Source organism: Taudactylus pleione, unplaced genomic scaffold (genome assembly GCF_031769625.1).
Source record: "Taudactylus pleione unplaced genomic scaffold, aTauple2 ptg000191l, whole genome shotgun sequence".
Taxonomy (NCBI): Eukaryota; Metazoa; Chordata; class Amphibia; order Anura; family Myobatrachidae; genus Taudactylus; species Taudactylus pleione.
In genome coordinates this window covers 4,610,770-4,637,841 of record NW_028284593.1, presented here as the reverse complement: position 1 = coordinate 4,637,841, position 27,072 = coordinate 4,610,770, and the positions used below count along the sequence as shown (strand labels likewise).

The following is a 27,072-nucleotide window of genomic DNA, read 5'->3' as shown; positions in this document are numbered from 1 at the left end:
CTTTGGACGTTGTGGGCCTTAAGGATTTATGTTGACCGCACTTCTTGATTTAGGAAGTCGGACGCCTTGTTTGTCCTCTATGGCTTCCGTAAAAAGGGTTGGCCTGCTTCAAAGCAAACTTTGGCAGGCTGGATTCGTATGGCCATTTCTGAAGCTTATCTTCATGAAGGCCTTCCGGTTCCTTCCTCTGTGAGGGCTCATTCCACTAGGTCTGTGGGTCCTTCGTGGGCTGCTCGACGTGGTGCCTCTGCAGTCCAGATCTGCAAGGCTGCCACATGGTCCTCGGTCCATACCTTTGTGAGGTATTACGCGTTTGACACCTTTGCCTCTCAGGATGCTTCCTTCGGGCGGCGGATTCTCTTTTCAGCACAGGAGCGTCCCCACCCTTAAAGGATACTGCTTTGGGACATCCCCAAGGTATCCTGTGGATACCCTATGGACCCTGATGTAGAAAATGAGATCTGGTAAGACCTTACCTTTGTTATCTCTATTTCTACGAAGTCCATAGGGTTCCACAGGACTCCCGCCCTGTCGCAGATGGGCTTTGCTCTGGTCACCGGTTTTTCCGTCTCCCTCTGGTGAGAATGTGATTCTTGTGTGTGTCCAGATCTTTTTTCTCTCTCTTCCTTCTCCTCCTCCGGCCTATGGCTTGGTACGTAACTGAGATGCCTTGGCTCGGGGGTGGGGTATAGTAGAGGGACCCTAGTGCATCCTGGGAGGCTGAAAGCTTAACTCTATGGTGCCCGATGCCTGACGTCATCACCTATACCCCCAAGGTATCCTGTGGAACCCTGTGGACTTCGTAGAAATAGAGATAACAAAGGTAAGTTCTTACCATATCTCATATTTTTCATATGACTGTCAAGCTTATACCTTTCCCTTTCTTCTACTATAACCCTGGCATACTAAAGGTAAAGGGGGTTCATTGTACCTCACATATACTATATATTTCTGTTGCGCACTACACTGCGCCATATTAATACATACAGCTGGGTTGCTCACTGCAATGTGCCAGATTTTGTCACATTATTCTTGCAGCTATGACTGGCAGAAGCAAGACTGACAAGCAGCCTGCTCCTCCCACTCTGGTGTCTTGTAAGTCCTGCTCAGCAGGCTTAACTTCAGAGGACTTCATTCAGGATGGTCTTTGTGCATAGTGTTATACTGCCCCGAGCCTATCATCCCCGGTGTCCTCTCCTCAGGACCCACCCTGTGCTACTTTCTCACAGGTGCTGGCAAAAATTGCAGTCCCTGTGGTAGCTCCCCATATGGGATGGACACAACAGGTACTCCCTGCAAATCCTTTGCCTCCCACATGGGTAGACATACTTTCTTCCTCAGTGCAGAGTCTGGCGGATACCTCTACAGCTTTTCAGCAAATGCTGTGTTATCTTCCCAGTCCATCCAGCTATCAAATTCTGATTTATTATCTGGGGAGGCAGAAGATGCAGACCTCTCTCACTCTGACTTCCCTTTGCACTTGAAGAATAAATTTTACAGCTCGTAGAAGAGACACAACCTGCTCCTAAGGCAAAACAGCCATGCTTTAAACGCCAAAAGTAATTTGACCAGAATCTCCTCACTCTGATCAGCTATCTGATTATATGAGTGAGGCATGGAATATGCCCAGTAAAAGATTTCAGCTGCCTAAACGTTTAAGTTCCTTTTAACGTTTATTCCCACGTGACATGTCTGGTCAAAAATGCTACCTTACCTATCCATACTGCAGCCTCCTTGAAGAAGACTACACAGAAAGACTAGACTAGATGGAAAGACTAGATAGAATGTCTAAAATCTATATACTCTCTTACAGGAGCTATTACTCGTCCTACTAGGGTTACGGCCTGGGTGGCTAAGGCCATTGAGAGTTGGACAGAGACCCTAGAAGAGACATTTCCCTCTGATGCTTCGAGGGAACAGCTGTTCTACATATCTCACATTAGAGATGCAGCCTCCTATTTGGGTGAAGCAGCTATGGATACGGCTCTACTAGCCTCCAAGGCAATCTGCCACTTCTGCAGTAGCCTGCCGTATTGTTTGGCTCGGCTCATGGAAGGCAGATGCGGCCTCTTAAAAGGCATTGGAGTCTCTGCCTTATTCAGGGAATATCCTGTTTGGCCCAGAATTAAACAAAATTGTGACTACCGTGGCAGCTTCCAAGACGGCGTTTCTGCCCTCTGCATATAATGTGAAGCCTCAGACGTCATCCTTTCGGTACTTTCGTCCTCATGGAAAAGCTAAAGGTCAGTCCTTTTCAAGGCTTCAAGCATCAACTAAGGCTTCCAAGCCTAGGACCAAACAGACCTGGGCTACTAGACGTCCACCTACCAAATCTGAGGACAAGCCTTCAGCCTGATAGGGCGGGCCTCTCCCTGGGGGCTCCCAGGGTGGGAGGCCGACTTCTTCAATTCGCCCAGTTCTGGCGTCAGACCACAACAGATGCCTGGGTAAGAGAAGTGGTCTCCCACGGATATGCCCTATCCTTCCTGAGGCGACCCACCCCCAGCAGTTCTTCTGCACAGGCCCTCCATCGGACCCACGCAAGGCCCTGCTGCTCCAAAAGGCCATTCAGTCCTTACTGCTGTCAGGAGTAATAATTCCAGTCCCCTCTGCACAGCGAGTGAAGGGCTATTATTCTACCCTTTTCTTAGTTCAGAATCCCAACGGGTCTCATTGGCCTATCCTCAACCTCAAGTCTCTGAACAAGTTTATCCTGGTGCCCGGGTTTCGTATGGAAACCCTCTGCTCTATTATTATCCAGGCTATGGAGCCTGGGAATTTTATGGTGTCTCTGGACATCCAGACGCTTACCTACATGTACCTATAGCGCCTTCTCATCAACAATATCTCCGGTTTGCTGTACTACAGCAACATTCCAAATTTCAGGCTCTGTCTCTTGGCCTTTCAATGTCTCTTCGGGTCTTTACCAAGATCATGGCAGTTATGGCGACCCATCTTCGTCCACAAGGGATCAGACTGCTCCCATATTTAGATGATCTCTTGCTGTTGGCCAGCTCCCCAGAAATTCTTCACCGCCATTTACAGATGACCATTGCCTTTCTACAAACGCACGGTTGGCTGATCAGCTGGAAAAAGTCTTCCTTGACACCTTCTCAAAGAATGGTACATCCTGGACTCTCAGAGAATCTTCCTAATGAGAGAAAAAATCTCGGTATTATAGCACCAGGTGCGCAGACTACTATACAGTCGTCGAGTGTCAATTCACTCTGCAATGCAGACCCTGGGATCCACGGTGTCCACCTTCAACATGGTGGAATTTGCTCAGTTTCACCCCAGGCCCCTACAACACCTGATCCTCGCCAGGTGGAACGGGCTGCCTCATCTGCTCAGATTCTAGATGAGTTTCTCCCCTGAGGTTCATCTGTCCCTAGCCTGGTGGCTGCAGACATCCCACTTGAACAAGGGACGCCCCTTTCCCAGACTGGGTACTAACAACGGACACAAGCCTCCGCAGGTGGGGCGCGGTCACCAGCCAGCACTCCTTCCAGGGCCGCTGCACTCTAGGAAGTGGGCAGAATGCGGGAGAAATGCCTACCCTTCCGGGGCTGCGGGGGGTTACCCGAAAAATCGGGAGCCTCCCGCGAAAACTGGGAGGATAGGCATGTATGCCATTGGTCACCCCTGTGGAGCCCTATGGACCCTGAAGAAGAAAAGGAGAGTAATTGTAAAACTTACCCTTGTTAACCCTCTCTCTTCGAAGTCCATTGGGTCCACAGGGCACCCGCCCTGACACACCTGGCTTCTATGGGTTTCTTCTCCTGGTCATTTGTTTCCTTCTCTGTGTGAGAGTGTGATTCTTCAGTGTACCAGTCTTCCTTCTTTCCTATCCTGCTCTTGCCTTGTTAACAAAACTATGTTGCCCTCAGGCTGTGGGCGGGGTATAGGGGGAGGGACTGTAGCATCCTGGGATTGAAAAGCTTTGCTGTTGGTGCCCGGTCTTCCAAGTCCCACCTACACCCCCATTGTCTCCCTGTGGACCCTATGGACTTTGAAGAAAGAGAGTTAACAAGGGTAAGTTTTACCAGAACTCTCCTTTTCCTTAGCTGTAACAGCTGCAATCTGATATTTATTTGTTCATAACAGGCCCTAATACTAAAGCAGGATAGACAAAACAAATAGTGGTTTACTGCACAGATACAGGATTTTCCAGGGAAAGTTTATTAGTTATTTAGAGCATAGTCAAATACATTAATCAAACCTTATACAAATATTGTAACTCCTTTCCAGTATCATAAAGAAAGTTTATATGAATACTCATACGCCTATAAAAGTTACCAATTAGCACATGAAGCTATGAATACACTGAGCTCAAAAGGTAGAAGGGAAATTGGCAATGCTATTTTTTTGTAGTCACCACATCCTATAGTATTATATACAACTGAGCATGTTCAGTAGGATTGCAGTGTAACATTAACAAAGGAAGGGCAAAACACCATAAATGTGTGCAGTTTAAGCCATTTGGACTTGGTATAAAAGTTTGTAATAATGTGATTGTTTGGTAAGTGCTTTTATAACATTTTTACAATTATAATCAATTGCTTGGGGTGACTGAGATGGTATACTGTAGGTGTGGTGTGTTTAAGCAAAGTAACTCTGCAAAAACACCTTCTCCGATCAGTTTGCAGCCCTGCATGCACACGTTCTGTGCCGCCTGTTACTCCGGCTGGATGGAGCGTTCTTCCCTTTGCCCCACCTGCCGGTGTCCTGTTGAACGTATTTGTAAAAACCACATCCTTAACAACCTAGTGGAAGCCTATCTGATCCAGCACCCAGGCAAGTCATTGCATGTGTGTTACTTTTCATTTTCTTGTTGGCCTGTTAGTTGGTGGTCACATTTAATCTGTGCAAGTTTGTGTGCTTCGTACATTACATCTTTGTTTACGATTTCTATACTAATATATTCCTGTGACATGTGTACCCTGCTCCTGCAATCTACAGAGAAGTGCCGCAGTGAGGAAGACAGGCGCAGCATGGATGCTCGGAACAAGATCACACAAGATATGCTGCAGCCCAAGGTGCGCCGGTCATTCTCTGATGAAGAGGGAAGCTCTGAAGACCTGCTTGAGCTGTCGGACGTTGACAGTGAATCCTCAGACATTAGGTTTGTGACTTGATTGTATATAAAGATTGTGTTATGTGTCCTGATTTTATATTTCATTTTTGTTATGAAGTCCCTTTTTGTAGAATACATTAAACGCATAATTCAAAACTTTTTTATTAGTATAATGGAGGTCAGATCATTGAAATGTGCCACCTATTAGAAGTATAACCATTCTGCCTGGGAGCAGCTACTGAAGATATGTTTTGTTTCCTCGATTCAGTATTGTGTGTATTTTTCACACAATACTTTTTATTTAATTTGTCTTTTATCTTAAAGTCAACCCTACACGGTCTGCCGACAGTGTCCAGGATATGGTAGGCACATGCAGCCCCCACTTTATCCACTACCCATTGAAACCGAAGCATTACGGACTTTAGGGGACGCCCCTTCTACCTCTGCCAACTTTCCTGCAGGTTTGTGTCTCAACATTACTATGTACTATGAACTATTTGGTTTACAACATTATAGGTAGTCTCGGATGGCATAGTGGTTAGCATTACTGCCGTATAGCACTGTGGTCATGAGTTTAAGTTATGCGTTGTTTGGATGTTCTCTCCATGTTTGCATGGGTTTTCTCCAGGGGCTCTGGTTTCCTCCAACACTTCAAAAACATGATGGGTTATTTGGGTTCTGTACTTGTATATTAGGGAATTTAAACTGTAAGTGGTGATGATGACCATAATATTAATTATTATTATTAGAACATGAATTGCATTTCCCCTTTTCAAATAAACATATATACAGCAGGGGTTCTCAAGTACCACCAACAGGTCATGTGGATTTCTATAATCATGCACAGGTGAGTTTATCTATTTCGCAGGGTCCGTAACATGACCTGGTGAGGAAATTTGAAGCTTGAGGGTGAAAACCACTTATATACAGTATTTACTTGAGACTAGTTAGCATAAATTCCAACATATGGTAAGGGCTGGATTTTTGGAATTATGGACAGGAGAAGTTATAGACTAGAGGCCCTTTATGCACATCTTATTTGTATGTGTGAGAGCATTTTCAATGTAATTTACCATCACCCTCTCCTTTTCTTGTGTATTTTGTTGCAGTTGCCCAGGAATATGTATGCTCTTCCCAGGGAAGTCATGTGATCTGTACTTGCTGCTTTCAGCCAATGCCAGACAGGAGGAGTGAACGGGAGCAGAATCCACATGTGGCCCCTCAACAATGTAGGACATGACTTCTACTGAGCAATTTCTCTTTCTGTCTGGCTTGATAACTTTGAATGTAATTGGAAAGGGTGCTGGTGTCACACTTTCTATGTTGTAATATGCAATTTTAAACCCATATTGCCACTTGCTTTTCATGCTCCATCACCAGTTGTATTGGGTCTGTTGCACCTCCCTGACATGTCTTTGCTTTCACAGGCACTGCATGTTTGCAGCCTTTCTGTCACATGTATTGGGGATGCAGCAGAATGGGCTGCTTTGGCTGTTTGGCTCCATTTTGTGGTAAGCTGCTTTATTCCTGAATGTGTGCGGTTATTTTTCTAGTCAGCATTTAAGTGACGCTCACAACAGTTCTATCTGAACCATACATAAACTTCAATCCAATGTTTGAACAGACCTATTAACATTAATTTACTTGATCCTTTTGCATTATATCGTGCATCCTTCACATGTGAATTAAAAACGGGCACATTAGGGCATGCCCAAACTACACACATTTCCCATGAGGCTGTATTTCTTTGAAGTAGAGGCCAAACCCCTTTTTACTTCCTTACAAACAATAAAAATGAAGAAGTTGAGGTGGTATTTGGAAGTTGGGGTGGTATGCATCATTACTCCACACTAAGACTTTACTTGAAACCCTCTATAAGTGTAGATATTACTAGAAAATAATGCTATTAAAATGTAATATAACCAAATAGTGATCATAATTCCTCTATAGACCCATCCTGTCTGGGCTACCAATTGATTTGCGTCTAGTTGCCACATATACAGATAATACAACGGATTTAAGGAATTTCAGTCTTGTTCTTTTGTTAGGAAATATTGTTCACATTGTAGTTATGTTTTTTCAAATGTACATATATAATTCTGATATTGAATCATTTACTTACACAGCAATAAGTCTTCTCTATGTGCATATGTATTACTTTGCCATTCTCATTCTCACACTCATTCTTTCCATAAGGAATCTGCAAAACCTTATTAAACCTGTATGGAGCACTTGAGATCATTTTCGTTTTAAGGCAAATGTTCTGCTTTCTCCCTCTTTTATCCCCTCAGAGTTAAATCTTGGAGAAAAATGTTTGGACTCTGTGTTAAACAACAACAACTATGAGTCAGACATTCTAAAGGTAAAGGCAAACTGGTAGATGCTGGTTTTAAAAATATACTCAAGAATGAATCCAACGTTTCAGTATTTAGTATACTGTCATCAGGGATATAATGATATGTTGCATTGGGTACAGAGACCAGGTTGTATGCTATCTTTTAGTAGCTCCAAAGTATTTTGAGCACTAGTTATGCACACTACTGTGGTGCAATGTTTTATAGGGGTCTATTTATCAAGCAGTGAGAAGTGGGGAAGTTGCCCATAGCAACAAATCAGTTTTGAAGTAGTATTTATCAATTACAGTCTATAAAATAATAGGTAGGAGCTGATTGGTTGCTATGGGCAACATCTCCACTGGTCCACTTCACCATGCTTTTCACTGCTTGATAAATAGACCCCATGGTCTCTTAATACCAACATGCATAGGCCTAGAGAATCCTTCTGCGTTATTATAGGCGTCTTTTGCTGGAAGCATGGGGGAAGGGTCACCTGGAGTTCCCCTTTATTAAATCTGTGGTTCCCTTATACTAGCTAAGTGATCACACTAATAATTACGGTGAACATGTTATATCAAACTCTTTCTTATGGCTTTTTGCAGCCCTATCTCTTGTGATTTGCATCCCTTTACCATTATGTTGCATTTCATTTCACCTTAGACCCCATTACCTACATTAGGACTGTTATGAAGCATTTCAGTTAGGAGTCCTTCCTCACAATTTCTGGTTGTTTTATGTGAAATTGTGGTTGAAAAATCTCATTTATTATTTATCCATTTATAGACAAACTCCTTTTATCGTCGGGCTAAAGTATAACCGAATTCATTGCTCTGAAGTATATGATGATCTACAGATCTATTATACTTAGTTTTAAAGAGACTATTTTAACCTAGTACAAATCCAGCTTAACATTTTGCATATTAAACTTACCAGACTTGTACTTTCATAAAACATTAATATAATTTATATGTATAACATGCATCCATTGATATATTGTGTATGCTTTACCAGAATTACCTGGCATCCAGGGGCTTAACGTGGAAAGACTTATTAAATGAAAGTCTTGCCGCTGTTCAGCGAGGAGTTTTCATGCTTACTGGTAAGAATCGTATTATAATCGTCCGAGTATATATTCTATTTGTACATGCAATGCTACTATTGCCCACTAGATGGTACTAGCTGCTCTAATTCACTTATTGCTTTTGTGTGTGTTTTGCCCCCCTCAATCAGTTCTCTACTTGAATCATCAAACAATCTTTACACTCTTTAAGCAGTGTTAGCTGCATAAAATGAAAAGAGCAGTATATTATGTACACTCTATAAAAAATGTATAGATGCGACATATCGGACACAATTCTTTATGACTGATCTGGAAATAAAGGACATACTAACTGGGCATATTTGTTTATTATGCTGTGCAGTGCCGTGCACAGCATAATAAACTTACGCCTACAATATGCAGACTGTAGCAGCCTGGAGAGCCATTTACAAGCAGGAGCATTGTCTTGTAATTCACATTGCTTTATAATCAGTCCAGAGTTTCATTAAATATACTGTGCAGATCAACATAATCAGCTAGGGCTCATAATGTTCCTCGTAGAGTACTAACTCACTGAAATATTTTGGTGCTTATTGCTTTATCTAAAATAACAGCTTAAAGCACTTACTCTGGGATTTGTAGTACCACACACTATTATTAGAAGGGTGGACTTGATACCTCCATCAGTACTCACTAGCATATTACATGCCATATTTTATTAGTCTGATGATTGGTTGACTTTTTTTTTCTTTTAAAGTTGCAGCGTGTGATTTTTTAAAGTTATATGTACATATTATATTTATGATTCCGTTGTTGGTATTGTTGTGATACAATTTACGGGTTCATATTTTATTGTCTATTGCAACTTCTTTTATATTATTAAAATTATTTTTATAATTTCAATGTTTTCATGGTATTTAATTTTTCTGCCATTTCAGATAAGGGTTTCTTTTCACTTTTTATTTTTAAAAACTGTAATGTAATAGTTGTTTATGTTAAAATTTACTTCATTTATTATGTATCTGTTCTTGAATTTGTTACTTGAACTTGCAAATATTTCCACAATTCTGATAATTAGTAAGGCTACATACAACAGCAACTTTCCCCCCCTTGAGTCTAATTACATTTACTTCTTAGGGGTCTATTTACTAAGCAGTGTTAGGAGACAGAGTGAAAAGTGATAAGGTGCCAGCCAATCAGCTCCTAACTGCTATCTCTCAGGCTGTTTGAAAAATGACAGTTGGGAGCTGATTGGCTGGTACCTTATCTCCTTTAACTTTGTCTCCTGACACTGCTTAGTAAATAGACCCCTTTATCTCTTAAAGTTATGTTTTGTTTGGTAGAGACCCCTTTTTTCCTTTGTGTTATGTCAATAGTTTGTATTATGAGCCTTTCAATGTACAGTGTTGCATAATTTGTTGATGAATAAGTAATTATACTTGTTGACATTTGAACCTACACATGCTTTTGTATTTTTGTTTACATATGTGTTGTAAAAGAGAACGTCACCTGATTGTACATAAGCAAATAACTTATCACATAATGCCTTGCTCACTATGTAATATTCACCTATGCTTGTGCCTACAGATTACAGGATAAATGGAAACACTGTGCTCTGCTACTTCTGTGGCCTGCGTAACTTTAGAGATCTAACCTACCAATACAGGCAAAACATCCCACCTACTGAGTTACCAGGTACCCAGCCTTAATCTCTGTCCTTATCAGAACTTTCCTGTTATCTCTGCAGCTCCGCTTCTCGGTTGTGGTGTACAGATAGCCAACCTACACATTCAAGATTAGTTAGAGGAGATAAAAGCATAATTCTATCCACGCCTGCCTCACACTGAAACTAGTATATGTAGTAGAAGTTTACCTCTCAGCAATGCTGACTTTGGTGGGACAGTAATACGTTTTAGACCTCCAATTGGGCAGATTAAGAGAGGGTCTTCTATTACTCACTTATTCTTTTCAGATGTACAACGGAGACAAATGTATTATAGCTCAGGTGTATTACACATAGGAAAAATCAAACATCCTTTATTCTCTTAAAATTCCCCTTTTTACAGCTAAACCACATTATCTGAGATTATTAACAAGTTAGTAACCTTGATTATCCCATGGGCATGAGGTCAACACTTTTAAAATAAAAGTTTGTCGTCTTAGTTGCGGTGACATCACGGCCAAACTGCTACTGGGGACGAAACTGCAGAACTCAGGTGAAAGCACATCATGCTATGTGAGTATTGCAGTATATATTCTATCTCATGAATACTGTTATGTAGCAATGTGTACTATATCCCTGATTCAGAGGTGCATGCTAACTGCACACCATGCCCAAGTTCAAGTAGATGAGCGATTATTAGGTACTGTGCATGTTCAAAATATTCTGAAACCCTACAACGCATGCGTTACCCTGAGTTTGCACTCACAAATGTTGCGTATCAGAAATGGTGAGGGGAAGCCATCGGCGTTCCTGGGAGGTGGGCAGAAGTGGGTGCAAAAAGATCTGTTTCGTGGATGGTTATGGGAGTGTTGGGGGCGTGTCAGTCTAAGTGGCTGCGTTCTCAGATGCACAGCCACGAGGATCATGTGCAGACAGAGACTGCACCTTGCATAGGGCTGGTGCAAGTGTCAATGGTGCATCGATGGTGGAGTGTAAAGAGCGACCGGCGGTTTTGCGGCATCTGAGGATGCTGAAAGTTGGCGTTTCAGTGCTTGCACATTCAGGTACACTCTAATATTCGAGGGGAAGGCTGAAACTAACATTGGCATATTATCGCCGCCGCGACTCCACAAACTGATGCACCCGGCGGCTGCAACTGCGTGCACAACTGAATCAGGCCCTAAGTCACAAATGGATTCTGCCATTTGGAGACATTACTACATTCAAAAAATGTAATGTATCATTATTTAGTTTTCCCGATAGAGAGCAGGCATGGCCCTGGGTTGCTGGCCTGGAGCTTTTGCACATGCCCACGAAAAGGGGGCATGGCCGATCAGGGAGGGGTGTGTCCTTGGGCCACACCTCCAACTTGTCATGCTTGGGGGGTGTGCCCAGCACATACAGAGGGAGGTGCTGGGCTTCCCCCAAGCTCTCCCCTCACATTGAATAGGTGCCATGTGCACGGCATCTACTTACCGGGCAAGGATCGTTCACTGCAACTTTTCCCACCCGCAGGTGGAAAAGTCTCAGGGCAGGCTAACGGGAACACTAATTATTTGTATTTGCATTTATGTAAAAATGTACCTAATTATTTTTAGACTGCTAACGTGACTGCTTTATATATGTGTTTCTGCCTTCCGCTGTCTCACATTGTTGCAGCTGTATATAATAGAACAAAAAGAAAGAGAATGCCAACTCAACAAACTGTTGTTTAATAAAACAGAGATTGCACTCTGCGCATTAACGCTTCCTATATACTTGTCGCAAATGCCCTCTTAAATTTGATAGACTATGGTCCTTGTGGCAAGACAGTCTATGCACTGGATGAGTACTCCTCTGATACTTGGTTCTTTACTGTGTCCCACAGGTGCCTTTTCTTCTCTTATTTTAAACTTGTGTTTTTTGTTTGCCCGTGTGTGTATATATTCAAATGCTCTTCCCTACCTTCATTTTGCTTAGATTTCCATTATAAGCCAGCTGTAGTTGTATTCTAGAATGCTTTACTTTGACTTTATTTTCTATATTGCCAGACTGATTACTTTGTGTGTTCTTTTGGCTTATTGTATGTACTGTAAGGTCCATTTATACAGTCAGGTGCATAAATATTGGGACATTGACAGAATTTTCATATTTTGGCCTCTATTCACCACCAGAATGGCTTTGAAATGAAATAAACAAAATGTGCTTTAGCTGCAGACTTTGAGATTTAATTTGAGGGTAATTACATCCAAATCAGGTGAACGGTGTAGGAATTACAATGGTTTCTATATGTGCCTCCCACTTTTTAAGGGGCCAAAAGTAATGGGACAAACTAAACAATCCTAAATCTAACTTTCACTTTTTAATACTTTGTTGTAAATCCTTTGCAGACAATTACAGCCTGAAGTCTGTAACGCATAGACATCACCAGATGATGGGTTTCATCCCTGGTGATGCTCTGCCAGGCCTCTACTGCAAATGTCTTCAGTTCCTGCTTGTTCTTGGGGCATTTTCCCTTCAGTTTTGTCTTCATCAAGTGAAATGCATGCTCAATCGGATTCAGGTCAGGGGATTAAGTCGGCCATTGCATAACATTCCACTTTTTAGCCTTAAAAAACTCTTTGGTTGCTTTTGCATTATGCTTCGGGTCATTGTCCATCTGCACTGTGAAGCGCCGTCCAATGAGTTCTGAAGCATTTGACTGAATATGAGCATATAATATTGTCTGAAACACTTCAGAATTCATTCTGTTGCTTTTGTCAGCAGTCAAATCATCAATAAATACAAGGGAACCAGTTCCATTGGCAGCCATACATGCCCACGCCATGACACTACCACCACCATGCTTCACTGATGAGGTGGTATGTTTTGGATCATGAGCAGTTCCTTTCCTTCTTCATACTCTTCTCTTCCCATCACTCTGGTACAAGTTGATCTTTGTCTCATCTGTCCATAGGATGTTGTTCCAGAACTGTAATGGCTTTTTTAGATGTTGTTTTGCTAACTCTAATCTGGTCTTCCTGTTTTTGTGGCTCACCAATGGTTTACATCTTGTGGTGAACCCTCTATATTCACTCTTGTGAAGTCTTCTCTTGATTGTTGACTTTGACACATATACACCTACCTCCTGGAGAGTGTTCTTGATTTGGCCAACTGTTGTGAAGGGGTTTTTCTTCACCAGGGAAATAATTCTTCTGTCATCCACCACAGTTGTTTTCCGTGGTCTTCCGGGTCTTTTGGTGTTGCTGAGCTCTCCGGTGCGTTCTTTCTTTTTAAGAATGTTCCAAACAGTTGATTTGGCCACACCTAATGTTTTTGCTATCTCTCTGATGGGTTTGTTTTGATTTTTCAGCCTAATGGCTTGCTTCACTGATAGTGACAGCTCTTTGGATCTCATATTGAGAGTCGACAGCAACTGATTCCAAATGCAAATGTCACAGCTAGAATCAACTCCAGACCTTTTACCTGCTTAATTGACAATGAAATAACGAGGGAATAGCCCACACCTGTCCATGAAATAGCTTTTGAGTTGATAGTCCCATTACTTTGGCCCCTTAAAAAGTGGGAGGCACATATAGAAACCATTGTAATTCCTACACCATTCACCTGATTTGGATGTAATTACCCTCAAATTAAATTTGAAAGTCTGCAGTTAAAGCACATCTTGTTTGTTTCATTTTAAAGCCATTGTGGTGGTGAATAGAGACCAAAATATGAAAATTCTGTCAATGTCCCAATATTTATGCACCTGACTGTATTTGGACACTGACACAATTTTTGTTATTTTATATTTTAGCTGTTAACCAAAACATATTCAAGTTAGTTACATAATGGATACTGATTTAAAGTAGTCGGCTTTAATTTAAGGGTATTCACATCCAAATTGGAGGAAGGGATTAGGAATTACAGCTGTTTATCAATTAAGTAGGCAAAAGGCCTGTAGTTGATTCCAAGTGTGGCATTTTGAAGTAGTTGCTGTGAACCCACACCATGCAGTCATAGGAGCTTTCAATACAAGAGAAACAGGCCAACCTTGGGCTGCAAAAAACCCCAAAAAACATCCATCAGAAAGATAGCAGGAAGTTAGGAGCGGCTAAATCAGCAGTATGGTACATTATGAGAAAAAAACAGAATGCATTGGTGAACTCGGCAGCACAAAAAGGCCTAGACGTCCACGGAAGACAACAATGATGGTTGATTGCAGGATCGTTTTTCATGGTAATGAAAATCTCCTTCACAACATCCACCAAGTGAAGAACACTCTCTAATAGGTAGGCATATCATTATCCAAGTCTACCATGAAGAGGAGGCTTCCCAAGAGCAAATACAGAGGATAGAAAGGCCAGATTTGACTTTGCCAAAAAAGGTCAGCCCAGTTCTGGAACAGCATTCTTTGGATTGATGAAACTATGGTCAACCTGTACCAGAATGATGGGAAGAAAAAATGTTTGGAGAAGGCTTGGAATGGCTCATGATCTGAAGCGGATAACATCATCTGTAAAACACGGTGGAGGCAGTGTGATGGCATGGGCATGCATGGCATCCAATGGCGCGTTGGGTTACCAGTGTTTATTGATAATGTGAAAGAAGACAGAATCCACAGGATGAATTTTGAAGTGTATAGGAATATACTGTCAGCCAAATTCTGCAAAGTTGATTGGACGGTGATTCTCCGTACAGATGGACAATGACCCAAAACATACTGTACAAGTAACCCAGGAGATTTTAAGGCAATCAAAGTGGTTTATATTGCAATGGGCAGAATCATTTGATCTCAACCCGATTGAGCATACATTTCGCTTGAAGACAAAACTACAGGCAGAAAGACCCATGAACAAACAGCAACTGAAGACTGTTGTGGTTTGCCAGGCCTTCACCGCAGCAAAGGAGGAAACCCAGCATGTGGTTATGTCCATGGGTTCCACTCTTCAGACAGTCATTGCCTGCAAAGGATTCTTGAAACAGTATTAAAAATTTTATTTATGATTATGTTAATTTGTTCAATTACATTTGAACCCCTGAAAATAGGGGACTGTGAATAAAAATGTTTGCATTTCCTAAGTGTTTATACAATATTTTTGGTCAGCCCTCTGAATTGCATCTCAATTGTTTGATTTAAAATCCATTGTGGTGGCGTACAGAGCAGGAATTTTGAAAATTGTATCGGTGTCCCAACTGGACCTAACTGCCGGTCTGTCAGCAGTATGCCTTTGACTCTGCTATATTTTATTGTTCTTTTGTTTGTAGTTACCTTTTATTGCTGGAAAAGTTTATTTATTATATCCTATATAGGATATAATAAACCAGATAAAATATAACCTTAATATACAACTCAAATCTGTTTTCTTTCCTACCACGGACGCCAGCCTTTGCTGATGGGGGGCGGGGAAGATGGACAAATCAAGAAAGTCATCTGCCAACAATCTGGAACGGCGAGCAGTATACAGAGCTCTGGTCATGGCACAGGACCTAGTCCAGATCCAGTCTGACAATGCGACTACAGTGGCCTACCTCAATCATCAGGGATTCACAAGAAGTTATGCAGCCATGAAGGAAGTAACAAGGGTTTTGATTTGGGCAGAACATCATTTTCTGGCCATTTCGGCAATAGACTGTAGATAGTCCCTATCCTTTTCATCTATGCGAATGCAGGGCCCCTACCGACATCTGGACTTACCTCGTCTGGCTTTGATGGCGTGGCTCTTGAATCTTCCGTCCTAAAAGCGAAAGGTTTTTCCAGTTCTGTAATTTAAACGATGATTAGGGCACGGAAACCTGCCTCTGCTCTCATCTGTTACAGAGTTTGGTTTTCTTTTGGTCAATGGTGTTCCCGTAGGAATTATGATCCTAAGATACTCAGGATTTCCAGGGTACTGGCTTTTCTTCAGGCAGGATTAGATAAAGGTCTACGCCTGGCCACTTTGAGAGTGCAGGTTTCTGCACTGTCAGTCTGGTTCCAGAACCTTTGATTTGGCATCACTTTGTTGTCGCTCCCCATTTTTGATTTTTCACCAGGGTAAAGCTGTTCTTCGTACAAGGGAGGGTTACCTCCCTAAGGTAGTGTCCCGTTTTCATGCGAATTAAATTGTTGTTCCAGCTTTTCAGGCTTCAGACCTTTCTGTTGGAGAAGCCTCCCTGGATGCAGTTCGTGCTCTCCATATCTATGTGGAGTGTACAAACTTTGTTAGAAAATCAGATGCTCTTTTTGTATTATATGGTTTTCACAAATGACGATAACCAGCTAAAAGCAGACTCTGGCGAGAAGTCTAAGCATGACTATCTCTCAGGTGTACACACAGGCTGATCTCCCTGTCCCAAGCACGGTAACTGCACATTCTCCTCGGTCTGTAGGGCATTCGTGGGCATTTAGCCGTGGTGCCTCTGCTGAACAATTGTGCAAGGGGGCCACGTGGTCTTCTGTCCACACCTTTCTTAGGTTTTATGCCTTTGATACTTTTGTCTCTCAGGATGCTTCCTTTGGGCGACGAGTTCTCCTTTCTGCTCAGGAGTGGCCCCCACCCTAGGGGAACTGCTTTAGGACATACCCATGGAATCCCTATGGACCCCGAAGAAGAACATTAGAGTTATGGTAGACTTACCTAGATAACTCCTTTTCTTCGATGTCCACAGGGCACCCACCCTGACGCACCTGGCTTCACTGGGTTGTATTCTTTCGGTCACAAATCCCCTCATCTTATGTAAGAGTGCATCTGGTATATGATTGTTCTTCCTTCTCCTGCCTTGAAGCTTATTAACTAAACTGAAGTCCTATGGCTAGGGGTGGGGTATATATGGGGAAGGACATGGAGAATTCTGGGAGCAGAAACTTTAACTGTTTGGTGCCTGGTCTTTCACCCATAATATCCCCATGGTATCCCTGTGGACCTCGAAGAAAAGGAGTTATATAGGTAGGTCTCCCATAACTATAATCTTTCCTGTCACAAGGCTGTGCTCTGTATATTGTTATAGAAATTTTATTTTGTTCCAACTGTGCTGTTCTACCATTGGATGTACTGAAATGCCAATCTCCAATTATTGGCTGCTGGTAATTATACTACCTTGCAATAGCCACACAATGTTTTCTTTACCAGCAGCTACTAAAATTGTTATTACACTATTTTATGTATAATGTGTTCCTAACACTTCTTAGATTGTATGGCAGCCCTGTGTTAAACCTTGGTCAGCTGGAAGAAGCTGTCCCTTCCTAGAGGGTTATATAGTGTGGTGCCTCCTTCCGTTCCCTGTCTCTTTCCTCTTTCTTTAGCTGTGAATTGTAGATGCAGAACAGGGAGAATTTTTATAAGAAGAAAAACATTTAACTAGAGCACAGGTTCTCAAACTCGGTCCTCAGGACCCCAAACAGTGCATGTTTTGCAGGTCTCACATAATTACCAGTGAAATAATTAGCTGCACCTGTAGATCTTTTAAAATGTGTCAGTGAGTAATGAATACACCTGCGCACCTGCTGGATGACCTGCAAAAAGTGAACTGTGTGGGGTCCTGAGGACCGAGTTTGAGAACCACTGAACTAGAGCAAAGAGGATCTGGATGGTCCTCTTGTTACTTCCATGGTGGATGGGACATTGGGGCAAGGGGCGGCTTCCAGAAACTGTTCTCTACTGCCAGAGGTAGTAAGCACTGCATGCAGGTACCATTTAAGTTTTGGAGCCTGTGCTATGGCAGTAGGTTGTGTGACCTGTGTGGCTGACCTCATTTGCACAAGTTGGGGCACAGGATAATGAATCTGGATATGTGCAGGGCCTGCCGCATAGCCGGGTATTACCTACAGCTTGCCGTATGGAGCAGCATCTTCCCCAAGAAGCTACGGCCACCCCTTTCAAGAAACTGGAGAACACAAATTGGGATTCTATACATAAACTGGATTCATCAAAAATGCTCTACCATTTGAGGGCAGAGATCTTATTTACAGATGGTTAAAAAAAAAAAAAAAAAAATATATATATATATATTTTAATTATTTTAAAGATTATACATTTACATAAGTACAACAATTAAATCAAATCTGGCTGTGGCTTCAGTCCCCAGAGCAATCTAATTTTGGATAGACAATCTGTATACTGAATCATATGAAAATATAAGTAGACAATACTTACTAAAAGACTTGGAGATTATAGTGTTGTTTCCTTTATCAAGCCACAATGGATACTATTACACGTGCAGCTAAGATATATCCTCTACAGTGGTGGCTAGGAGAGCACTATACCTGCTTTCGCAGACAGCAGATCAGGAATTTAAATACCACCTAACTACACTACCCTTCGAAAGTGTTCTTTCTCTTTGGTAAAAACCTGACATGATTATTCAAAGAGGGATTACAAACTCTTTTCTATATTTATTTCTCATGACAACCGTTGAAGATAGGTTCTGGCTATCATCCTGGCAGATGGTATACCAGACAGTTAATTCATCCATTGCGCCCTTTTTGTTCCTTTCATGGAAAAGAAGGAAGACTAACAAGAAATCCTCAACAGCTACTGAGTAACATGACCTATAACAATCCTAGTGTGTGGCAGGTTTTCCAGATATGTGGAGCCTTGTATACTGTCTACAGTGGACCATTGGTTACAGGACATTGTAAAAATTGGATAGAAAATAGAATTACATATAAAACCAAAGCAAAAGATGTTTATAAAGACGCGACTGTGGTTTTAGGTACAAGTGATTTGAATTATACAACAGCATACGAACACTGATGGAGAAACACATGATTTCCAGAGTGTCTGCCCTCCCGAAAAAACATGTTTTTATTGTAAACTGTTTCTGGTAGAGAAACGGTCAGGATAGTTCCTCACGGTTAGCTCTCATGAGACTCCATCTGTTTATAAGGGCAACACATCTTGGTACGGAGTCTGTAAGTTCCATCCTCGGAGCTATAGAAGAAGACTTCATTACGTCAATAGATTTACAGGATGTCCACCTTCATATACCAGTTGCACTACAACATCATCTCCAGACCAGACACCTTTTGCATTTTGGCTCTCAACTTCAACCCAGAATTGTTTGGTAGTCCTGATGGTTTCTCTTGGGAAGCAAGGTATTTATCTGGCCTTATCTGGACTATATTCTAGTAATAGAAAAATCTGAAAACCATTTCCTGAACAAGACTGTCAAGATAATTTTTCTTGCAGGAACAAGGAAGGATCATAAATGGCAAAAAAAAAATCATCTGGTGCCTTTTGAACAGCTGCAATTCCTATGAAATCAGATAGACGTTACAAGAGACAAAGGATCAGTGACACGAGAGATAATCCTAAAGAATCAACAACTGTCTTATCAGGTCCAGTCTCTGCATATCTTCAGTGGACGAATGTCTCGAACTCTTAAGGCCCATACACACATAAAGATATATCTGTCCAATCTGTCTGGTGGGAAGAAAAATCTGGTAATGTATGGGAGCAAATAACAATAGAAATTTGCTCCCAAACACTGGAAAATGAACCAGATTTTCCTTCCCACCAGACAGATTGGACAGATATATCTTAAGGTGTGTATGGGGCTTATGTAATGTATTCCTCGATCATAGGCTTTCTCCTGTAAGCAGGCTGTCATGTGAGAAATCTGCTACTAGAAGTGCTCACACTACAGGATCATATTCCAATCACTAAGACTGATGTAAAATTTTAAATTGTCTTTAGACTGGTGGCAAGATCAGGTACTAGAAGAAAGGGGACTACTCCTTTCAGAACCAGAGTGGTCAGTCTTAATTACAGATACAAGTTCTGGGGTTGGCGCCCTTACCTGGCCAACAGTGTATGGAATCAAAATGAAAAGAGACTGCATGTGAACATCTTGGAGGCAAGAGCACTGGGGTGTGCAATAAAGCAGTTTGCACCCAAACTATTGCAAAATTAACCAAAGGTCTTTTCAGACAATCTGGCGCTTGAAGCCTTTAGTAATGACAAGGAGAGGCACCAAAAGCAAGCACATGATAGATTTTTCTCTGCCCATATGATATGGCTAAGATGCCTTACACCACTTCCTGTAGGGCGAAAGGACATTAAGGTGGCAGATTACCTCAGTTCAAAGACCTTGGCATCCCTGTTTTAACATTGCACAATGTTATTATGAAGTTTGCTACTCATGGAACTGTGAAGAACCTCCCTGGATGTGGGGGAAAGAAGAAAATCGATGAAAGAAGCCTTCAAATGTTGGTACAAACTGTGCAAAATACACCATGTAAAACATCCAAAGATCTGAAGGCTGACCTGGGACAATCTAGAGTGATAGTTTAGTGTGCGACATATGGTACAGGTTGAAACCAAGAAGGGCTTTATTGGCAAAGGCTTAGGAGAACTGATCTTTGCCCAGAAGGATTGTAATTCCTTTAGGTACGCTTAGCAAAGTGATTTGTTTATAAACGATGATGATTTTAAGGAGCAGAAACCTACCTACGGTTAAACATAATGGAGAACCCATAGTGTTATGGGGCTGTTTTGCTGCTTCTGGTACTGGAGGCCTTCACCATAAGGAATCTTGAAATTAGAATTTACCTGTCATTTTGAAGTGAAATGTACTAACCAGTACCTAGGTTTTGGTTGAAGGTCATAGATCCTACAGCACTATAAAGACCAGAAATGCACATCCAAAAAGCACAAAAGAATGGTTGAAAACGAAAAATTGGATGGTTTTAAACTGGCCAACAATGAGTTCTGATCTTAATCAATTTGAATATCTTTGGAGAGAAATAAAACCTGCCATTGGGAAAAGGGATCCTGCAAACATTCAAGAGTTTCAACAAATTGCAATGTATGAGTGGGAGAAATAATAAGCAGACAGGTGCAAAAAGCTTATAGGTGGCTACAAGCAACGTTTGGAGGCAGTCATTGTTGTGAAAGGGTGTGCAACCACATAATAAGGAGTGGTGCCTATTTTTTTTCTTTTTCTTACTGTCCAGATCTGATATTTTAATTTTGTCTTTTCCTTTTCTACCTACATGTAGTAATGTCAGTGTTTCTTATGTTCATAACTTTGGATATCCTATTGAATAATTCTAATGATACAAAGTTTGTACACTTACTTATTTCTGAAGATATTGTAGAGGTTGTGCATAAATTTCAAGGTTGTTGATAATGTTGAGTCGAACTGTCAAGCAGCATCTGTTAGTAGATGCAGGGATGCTAGACTGCGACTCCGTGGTTGTGGCTGGAACTAAGTGAAAGCAGCCCTGTCTCTCGCAGCTGTGATTGACACAGGGCTTGCCGGACATCTAGGATACCTACTTGCATGTTCCAATTTGGAAGAGGCATTATTGTCAAGATTTGAGGTAGGCAGTGCCTGTTTCCACCCCTTCCGCGGCAATTCTCCAACTGACCATGGTGACCTTAGAGTCTCAAAGCGAGAGAGAGCCAATTTGAGAAGCTGAGCGAAACAGCAAGTCCCTCGGTATTGAACTACAACCATGTCACTGAAACCAGTTTTATACAGCGGGTGTTTTTTTTTTTTTTTTCTCTTCAAATAAATATGGTGAAATAACTTGACTGCTTTTAATGGTTTCTTCCTGGTGCAGTACACTGTAATCATACAGTAGTCCGCCAGATTTACACCAGAGCAGGTAGGCTTCTGCCTGAGAATATTGGAGCCCACTCGGCTAGGTTCATTGGTGGAGACACATTATAGAGGGGCCACCTGATCTTCCTGCACACCAGAAGCAGCAGGTCTTTTAGGAGCTACTGTACTTCCTTTCTGTATCCTGGCAATCTGTGGGGCACCAGGTTTAGAGGGTGTTTTCTTTTGAGTGGTCCCCTCTGATTTACTGGGCTCTTTGGCCTTTCTTTGAGGTTCTTTTTTGTTTTCTCAATAGTGTTTTGCTATTGTTCTGTAGCTGTTTTTCTGCCATTCTACCTATTTCACACTTTTGCATCCAAGGTACCAACTTTGGACATAATGAGCTTTCTGCAGCTCAGGATTGTTCCCTCCTTTTTGAGGACAGATTTTGGACATCTTCATTAGTCCCCCATGGTATGAAGGAGAAAATAGGATTTTTGGACTTAACGTTAAATCATTTTGTCCAATTCCATGGGGAAACTGAACAAACAATGAGGGAGTCCAGTTAGTTTGCACTAAATTTATTGTTGTCCACTTCATACTTTGTCAATTTCCTTGGGCTTGGTTCATTAACAACTGAGGTACTATGTGGCACATTAGGGTTATAGATGTGGAGGAGGCAGAGTTGTAACAGTTTATTTGAAAGTGGCCAGGCTCCTGGTGCCACCTCCTTTTATCCCAGTATGTCCATTGAATCGGAGAAAAAGAATTAATGGCAAGTACAAAAATTATATTTTGGGTGGCAATCACATATGCCAGAAGAGTGGAAGACCTTTGTGATTTATGGTACAAGGATTAATTTCTGAACATACTCAACCAATGTGGTGCTGTGAACAAATCCTACTTAGTGCTTAGTTAGTGCCGCCATGGAGTGCCTCACAAAAACAGAATTACCAGGTAAACATAGTATGTATATGTAGAAATGCAAGCAAGCCTTGATCATTTGCTGGATAAATTAGAAACTGTAACACTGTCCTGCTTTCCCCTTCTAGGAAATTCAACCACATCTGTGAACAAACTCGCTTCAAGAACTAAGTCTGGGATCTCTGCAACGCCTGTAAGGTCACCTGTGGAACTGTACCACTATAGCCTCACAAGAGAAGACATGAAAGCTTCACCTGGCCAGCAAAACATCTGCAGGCTCATGTCATTTGCAGTTCCCCATTCCTGAATATCCAAGACTGCATACCCTCTTTGGCAGATGCTGTTGGGAAAGAAAAATATGGTGGCAGCTTAAGTGCTGGTCATTTTCTACATGTTCAGTTATAATGGTTTTAAGATAGAGAAAAGGTGACTGATAATATTATGCAATGCAAGATATCTTTTTTCCAGTTAAATGCATGTAAATAATGGTTTAAACATTGGAACAATCTGTTCAATATGGGTTTGTACTACAACTTTTTTTTGCTGAACATCGCTGCTGTTGATGGACAATATACTATTGTACATAACCTTTTTTTGGCTTTTTGTTTGATTTGACTTATTTAAAAAAAATGACTGACTACATTGCAGGTTACGCCCTAGTCCAGTGCCCTTTCTATTCAAGGAGATTACATACATTTACAGCCATTGGTATGTTATGCACATAAATGATTACGTTAATTCTGCTTCTCCTCTCGGCATAAGGGTTAGAATGAGGTGAATTAATTGTCCATTCATGTAATGGAGTCCTGGGAAGATCCAGCTTTGCACTGTGCTTTCTGTGTATGTGACCTGCATAGCAAAATATTGTTGTTGCTTGAGGCTTATGCCTGCAAGACATGTAATTAACATGTATGTGTACTCTCCCCTTTGATACCATCCTTGTTTTCTATGGACTATCACTATGTTACAATACTGTATAGTACAGGGAAATGGAAAATGTTTTAGTAAATGTTTATACCTCAAGCCACAATCTCCATGTATTATAATTCTAATACAATATGAAGATTTTTTTCTAATATGCTTACTTGCACAATGCTAATCTGATGTCTACTATATACATACATTATTCTAGTGATTGAAGCAGCCTTTTCTACTATGTACAGAATGTAACAAACAGAGAAAGGTAATAGCTCTGAACAAGAGCAAGATGATTCATAAAAAAATGGCCCCTGAAATCAGCATAAATGTTGCAGAAAAAGACATAGGGTGCCTGGCTGGAGCACAGAAGTCTGTTCTAAGTGCTCATGCACATCCATAACATATTGGCCCAGGCCTCAGAAACATTGGCATTAATATAATAAGCATTTATTGTGTTCGTAAAGCTTCTTTACCTTTTTGGAAGTCAACAACAAAAAATTTTTAAATAATGACTGATGTTCATACATAATGGTGCATACACACGGTCAGATTTGTCAGATGAATGATTTTTGACTGCATTAAAATGAATGGAATCGTCCAAGTCTGACTGTAAACACATCAAATGTCAGATATTGTTATCTGACATGCCTGAACGATGTGCGTTCCCGATGGTCAGATATCAGATTTTCATTCAGATATGAACTATTTTTTAAATTGTTATCGTTCAGATGTGAAGAAAAAGCTACCCGTCTGTATGCACCATTAAACTCCAGATCAGTGTTAAAACATGGGAAAGTTTGATTTATAAAAGAAAAGAAAAAAAACACTGACACTGAAGCATGCATTGATTTCCTTGCAACATCGGGTAAGACAGACTAATATTTTGTAGATTACATTAAGTGTTGCTGATGGGTTGGGTATGAAATCCCGGTGGTTGGGCTGCCGCTGGTCAGAATACCGACAGCGGCATCCTGACAGTCAGAATTCCAGCACCCATAAGGATAGAAGGTAAGACAAACCCTAAGCCCCTCTGCCCGGTGCCTAACGCAACCCCCCCCCCCCCCCTTCCTCCTCCTATTGGCTGAACCTAACCTCTACCTCCCCGCACCCTAAACCTAACACTCCCTTTCCCCTGCACCATAAACCCAACACTCCCTCCCTGGTGCCTAGGTCTCCTAGTGGCTAACCCTTTCCCTAATGCTGATATGGTATTGCATCATGCTGAGCTAGCTGCCTGAGTGTCCCACTTACTCTGTAAAACTGTGTGCTTGGTGTAGTCATTCATGGGGGCATAGATAATGTCACAGCAGCTGAGGCTTTTCTCATCCCTGTGCAGAGCCTATTTTGGAACTCCTTAGGCTAGTCGCATACAAGTATCATTCTGATTTGTTTATGCAGTACCTACAAAAAAAATTATACCTTTTTTCCCAGAAGCCAATGCATTTCCCAAAAATACTGTTCATTTGCCCCATAACCATAATGTACAAAATGTGCACCTGAGTTTGTGGATGTGGTGGAATAAATGGGAGGGGGGTGATGTGCATATGAAGTTGGTGTAGTGGTGTATGTTGTTTGGAGGTATGTGGGATGGAAGTAGATAGTTGTGGTGGTCATTGGTGTTGTGTATGATAACTGTGTATGGTGTAATGATCTGGAAATGCTTACCAAATGTTGGCATGTGCGTAGATATAGGAGGTGAGTGTAGGTGTGAAAACAGTTTATTGCCAGTAGACACAGTGCTCTCTATCAAATGGATGTCTGTTGGTAGCGGGGCTGCTCTTGTAGGAAGCACCCTTCATAGCAAGCTGGAGTTATACATCCATTCTGTGAAATGGAATTTGGTATGTGCTGTGGGGGGGAAATGTGAGGTTGCTCTTTTAGGGAGCACCTGTGCCATGCGGTTCAGTGACCAGTACCTGTCCCCTGTCAGACCAGTGGTCTGTGAGACTTCATAAGTGCGTCTTGAGTGGTTCAGGGTAAAACAAACAGCTGTATCCTGAACGGGCAGGGATAAATCATACCGGTAGGTGAGCAGTGGTGTGGCTGCAAGTTGCTGCTGGGTCCTTCTGAGTGCCTGGTGCTTTCTTAGTCTTGAGTGTAGCTCCTCCCCAGGGGGCATCATCACTTCTACTCTAGAGGAAAACCTTTATAGATGATTGACCCCACGGGGCTGTGGGGTCTGGTTTGTCCGGTGACTGGAGGTGTTGCCAGTGGCAATGTGAATGGTCAAAGTCAAATGTGGAACTAGAAACCATCTTAAGCTGGGGACAGCTGTATCCTGGATTAACTGTAAGCATGGCGGTAGTGGACTGTGCGGCCTTGTGGGCTCTATTGAGTCTTTTTCAAGGATGTAATGAATGTGACTTAGTGCCCAGTATTTGTAGAACTTCGTGGTGACGATGCCATGTCATGTGAAAGTGCAGCAGCCTATGGGAGTGGTGCCCAGACTAGATCATGTGCTGGTGTCGAGCCAATTGCTGGGAGACGCAAGATGGGCACCACTCCCAACCTTGCTCTTCTGTGATGGGAGATGGTCTTTCCCCTCCCCCCTTAATTTAAGGTAGTTATATAGGGTACAAAAGAGAGGGGAGCAATAGCGCAAGAAGTTACAAGATTAGCAACATACAAGAATCTCAACAATGCAGTACAAATCAAATGACAACATATACATAGAGTTCTAACAACAAAAGGAAACCAAAATGAGTTAATGTATGTTACTCATATTATACTTTAAGTGTGGTTTCATGTGTATTATTAAGGAGTCAGTTAAAACAGAATAGTGGGATAACAGTGAACAGGATACAGATGAGAAGGAGGAAGAGATTGAGTGTGAATGAGTCAAGTAGGCAGAGATCTGAGTTGGTGTGAAACATTTGTTGTTCATGTAGAGCTTGGGGGTCTTGTGTTAGCTGTACAAAGGGTCCCAGAGGTTATGTTACTTTTTCAGAGTGTCATGCTGTAGACCAGAGGTTCTCATACTCGGTCCTCAGGATCCCACACAGGTCACCCAGCAGGTGCACAGGTGTATTCATTACCCACAGACACATTTTAAAAGTTCCACAGGTGGAGCTAATTATTTCACTTGCGATTCTGTGAGGAAAACATGCACTGTTTGGGGTCCTGAGGACCGAGTTTGAGAACCTGTGCTGTAGCCTGATGATATACTCCATGTTTGCTCTAAACCACACTCAGTTTATTACCTTGAATAACAAAGAAGGCCTGATGATTTTCCATTGGCATGCTACTTGGAGCTTGGTCGCACAACATAAGTCCATGATGAGATTATCAATATTCTTACATATGTGCGGTATGGGTGAGCACAGTAGGTACGTGGCAGGAATGAAGGCAACAGTTAAACATGTGACACTGGAAATTAACAGAAAGACACGAAGTGGGCAGGACCACCAGGTATAGGGTGGGAAAAAACTACCAATTAGACCCCACTGCTTCCAGCATACAGTTGGTTCCTGTGAGGAGTCCAAATTCCAATCACTGTACTGGAGCATTAGGTTTTATGCCTTCTCTCATGCAGAAAGTCAGTAAAGATCCAGTCAGACAGCTGTGTAGAACACTCGCATTACATGATTGGAGAAGTTAAATGTTCTGGCTATTATGGTGGGGGGTTTTTTGGACA

General features: G+C 41.8%; 1 protein-coding gene across 3 annotated transcripts in view; it reads left to right on the top strand.

Moving 5' to 3' along the window:
* CHFR (checkpoint with forkhead and ring finger domains) overlaps window positions 1-23,638 on the top strand; it is a 52,823-nt gene extending 29,185 nt beyond the window's left edge. Inside the window, exons 9-18 of one of the 3 annotated variants that reach the window (XM_088476695.1) lie at window positions 4,640-4,794; window positions 4,960-5,122; window positions 5,399-5,535; window positions 6,184-6,303; window positions 6,502-6,585; window positions 7,366-7,436; window positions 8,422-8,509; window positions 10,037-10,144; window positions 10,613-10,685; window positions 22,649-23,638. In XM_088476695.1, the coding sequence (XP_088332821.1) occupies window positions 4,640-4,794; window positions 4,960-5,122; window positions 5,399-5,535; window positions 6,184-6,303; window positions 6,502-6,585; window positions 7,366-7,436; window positions 8,422-8,509; window positions 10,037-10,144; window positions 10,613-10,685; window positions 22,649-22,691 (1,042 nt within the window). In that variant the 3' untranslated portion in view covers window positions 22,692-23,638. The remainder of the gene's footprint in view (window positions 1-4,639; window positions 4,795-4,959; window positions 5,123-5,398; window positions 5,536-6,183; window positions 6,304-6,501; window positions 6,586-7,365; window positions 7,437-8,421; window positions 8,510-10,036; window positions 10,145-10,612; window positions 10,686-22,648) is intronic. The other 2 variants (XM_088476694.1, XM_088476693.1) reach the window with 2 other exon arrangements.
* The last annotated feature ends 3,434 nt before the right edge of the window (window positions 23,639-27,072 follow it).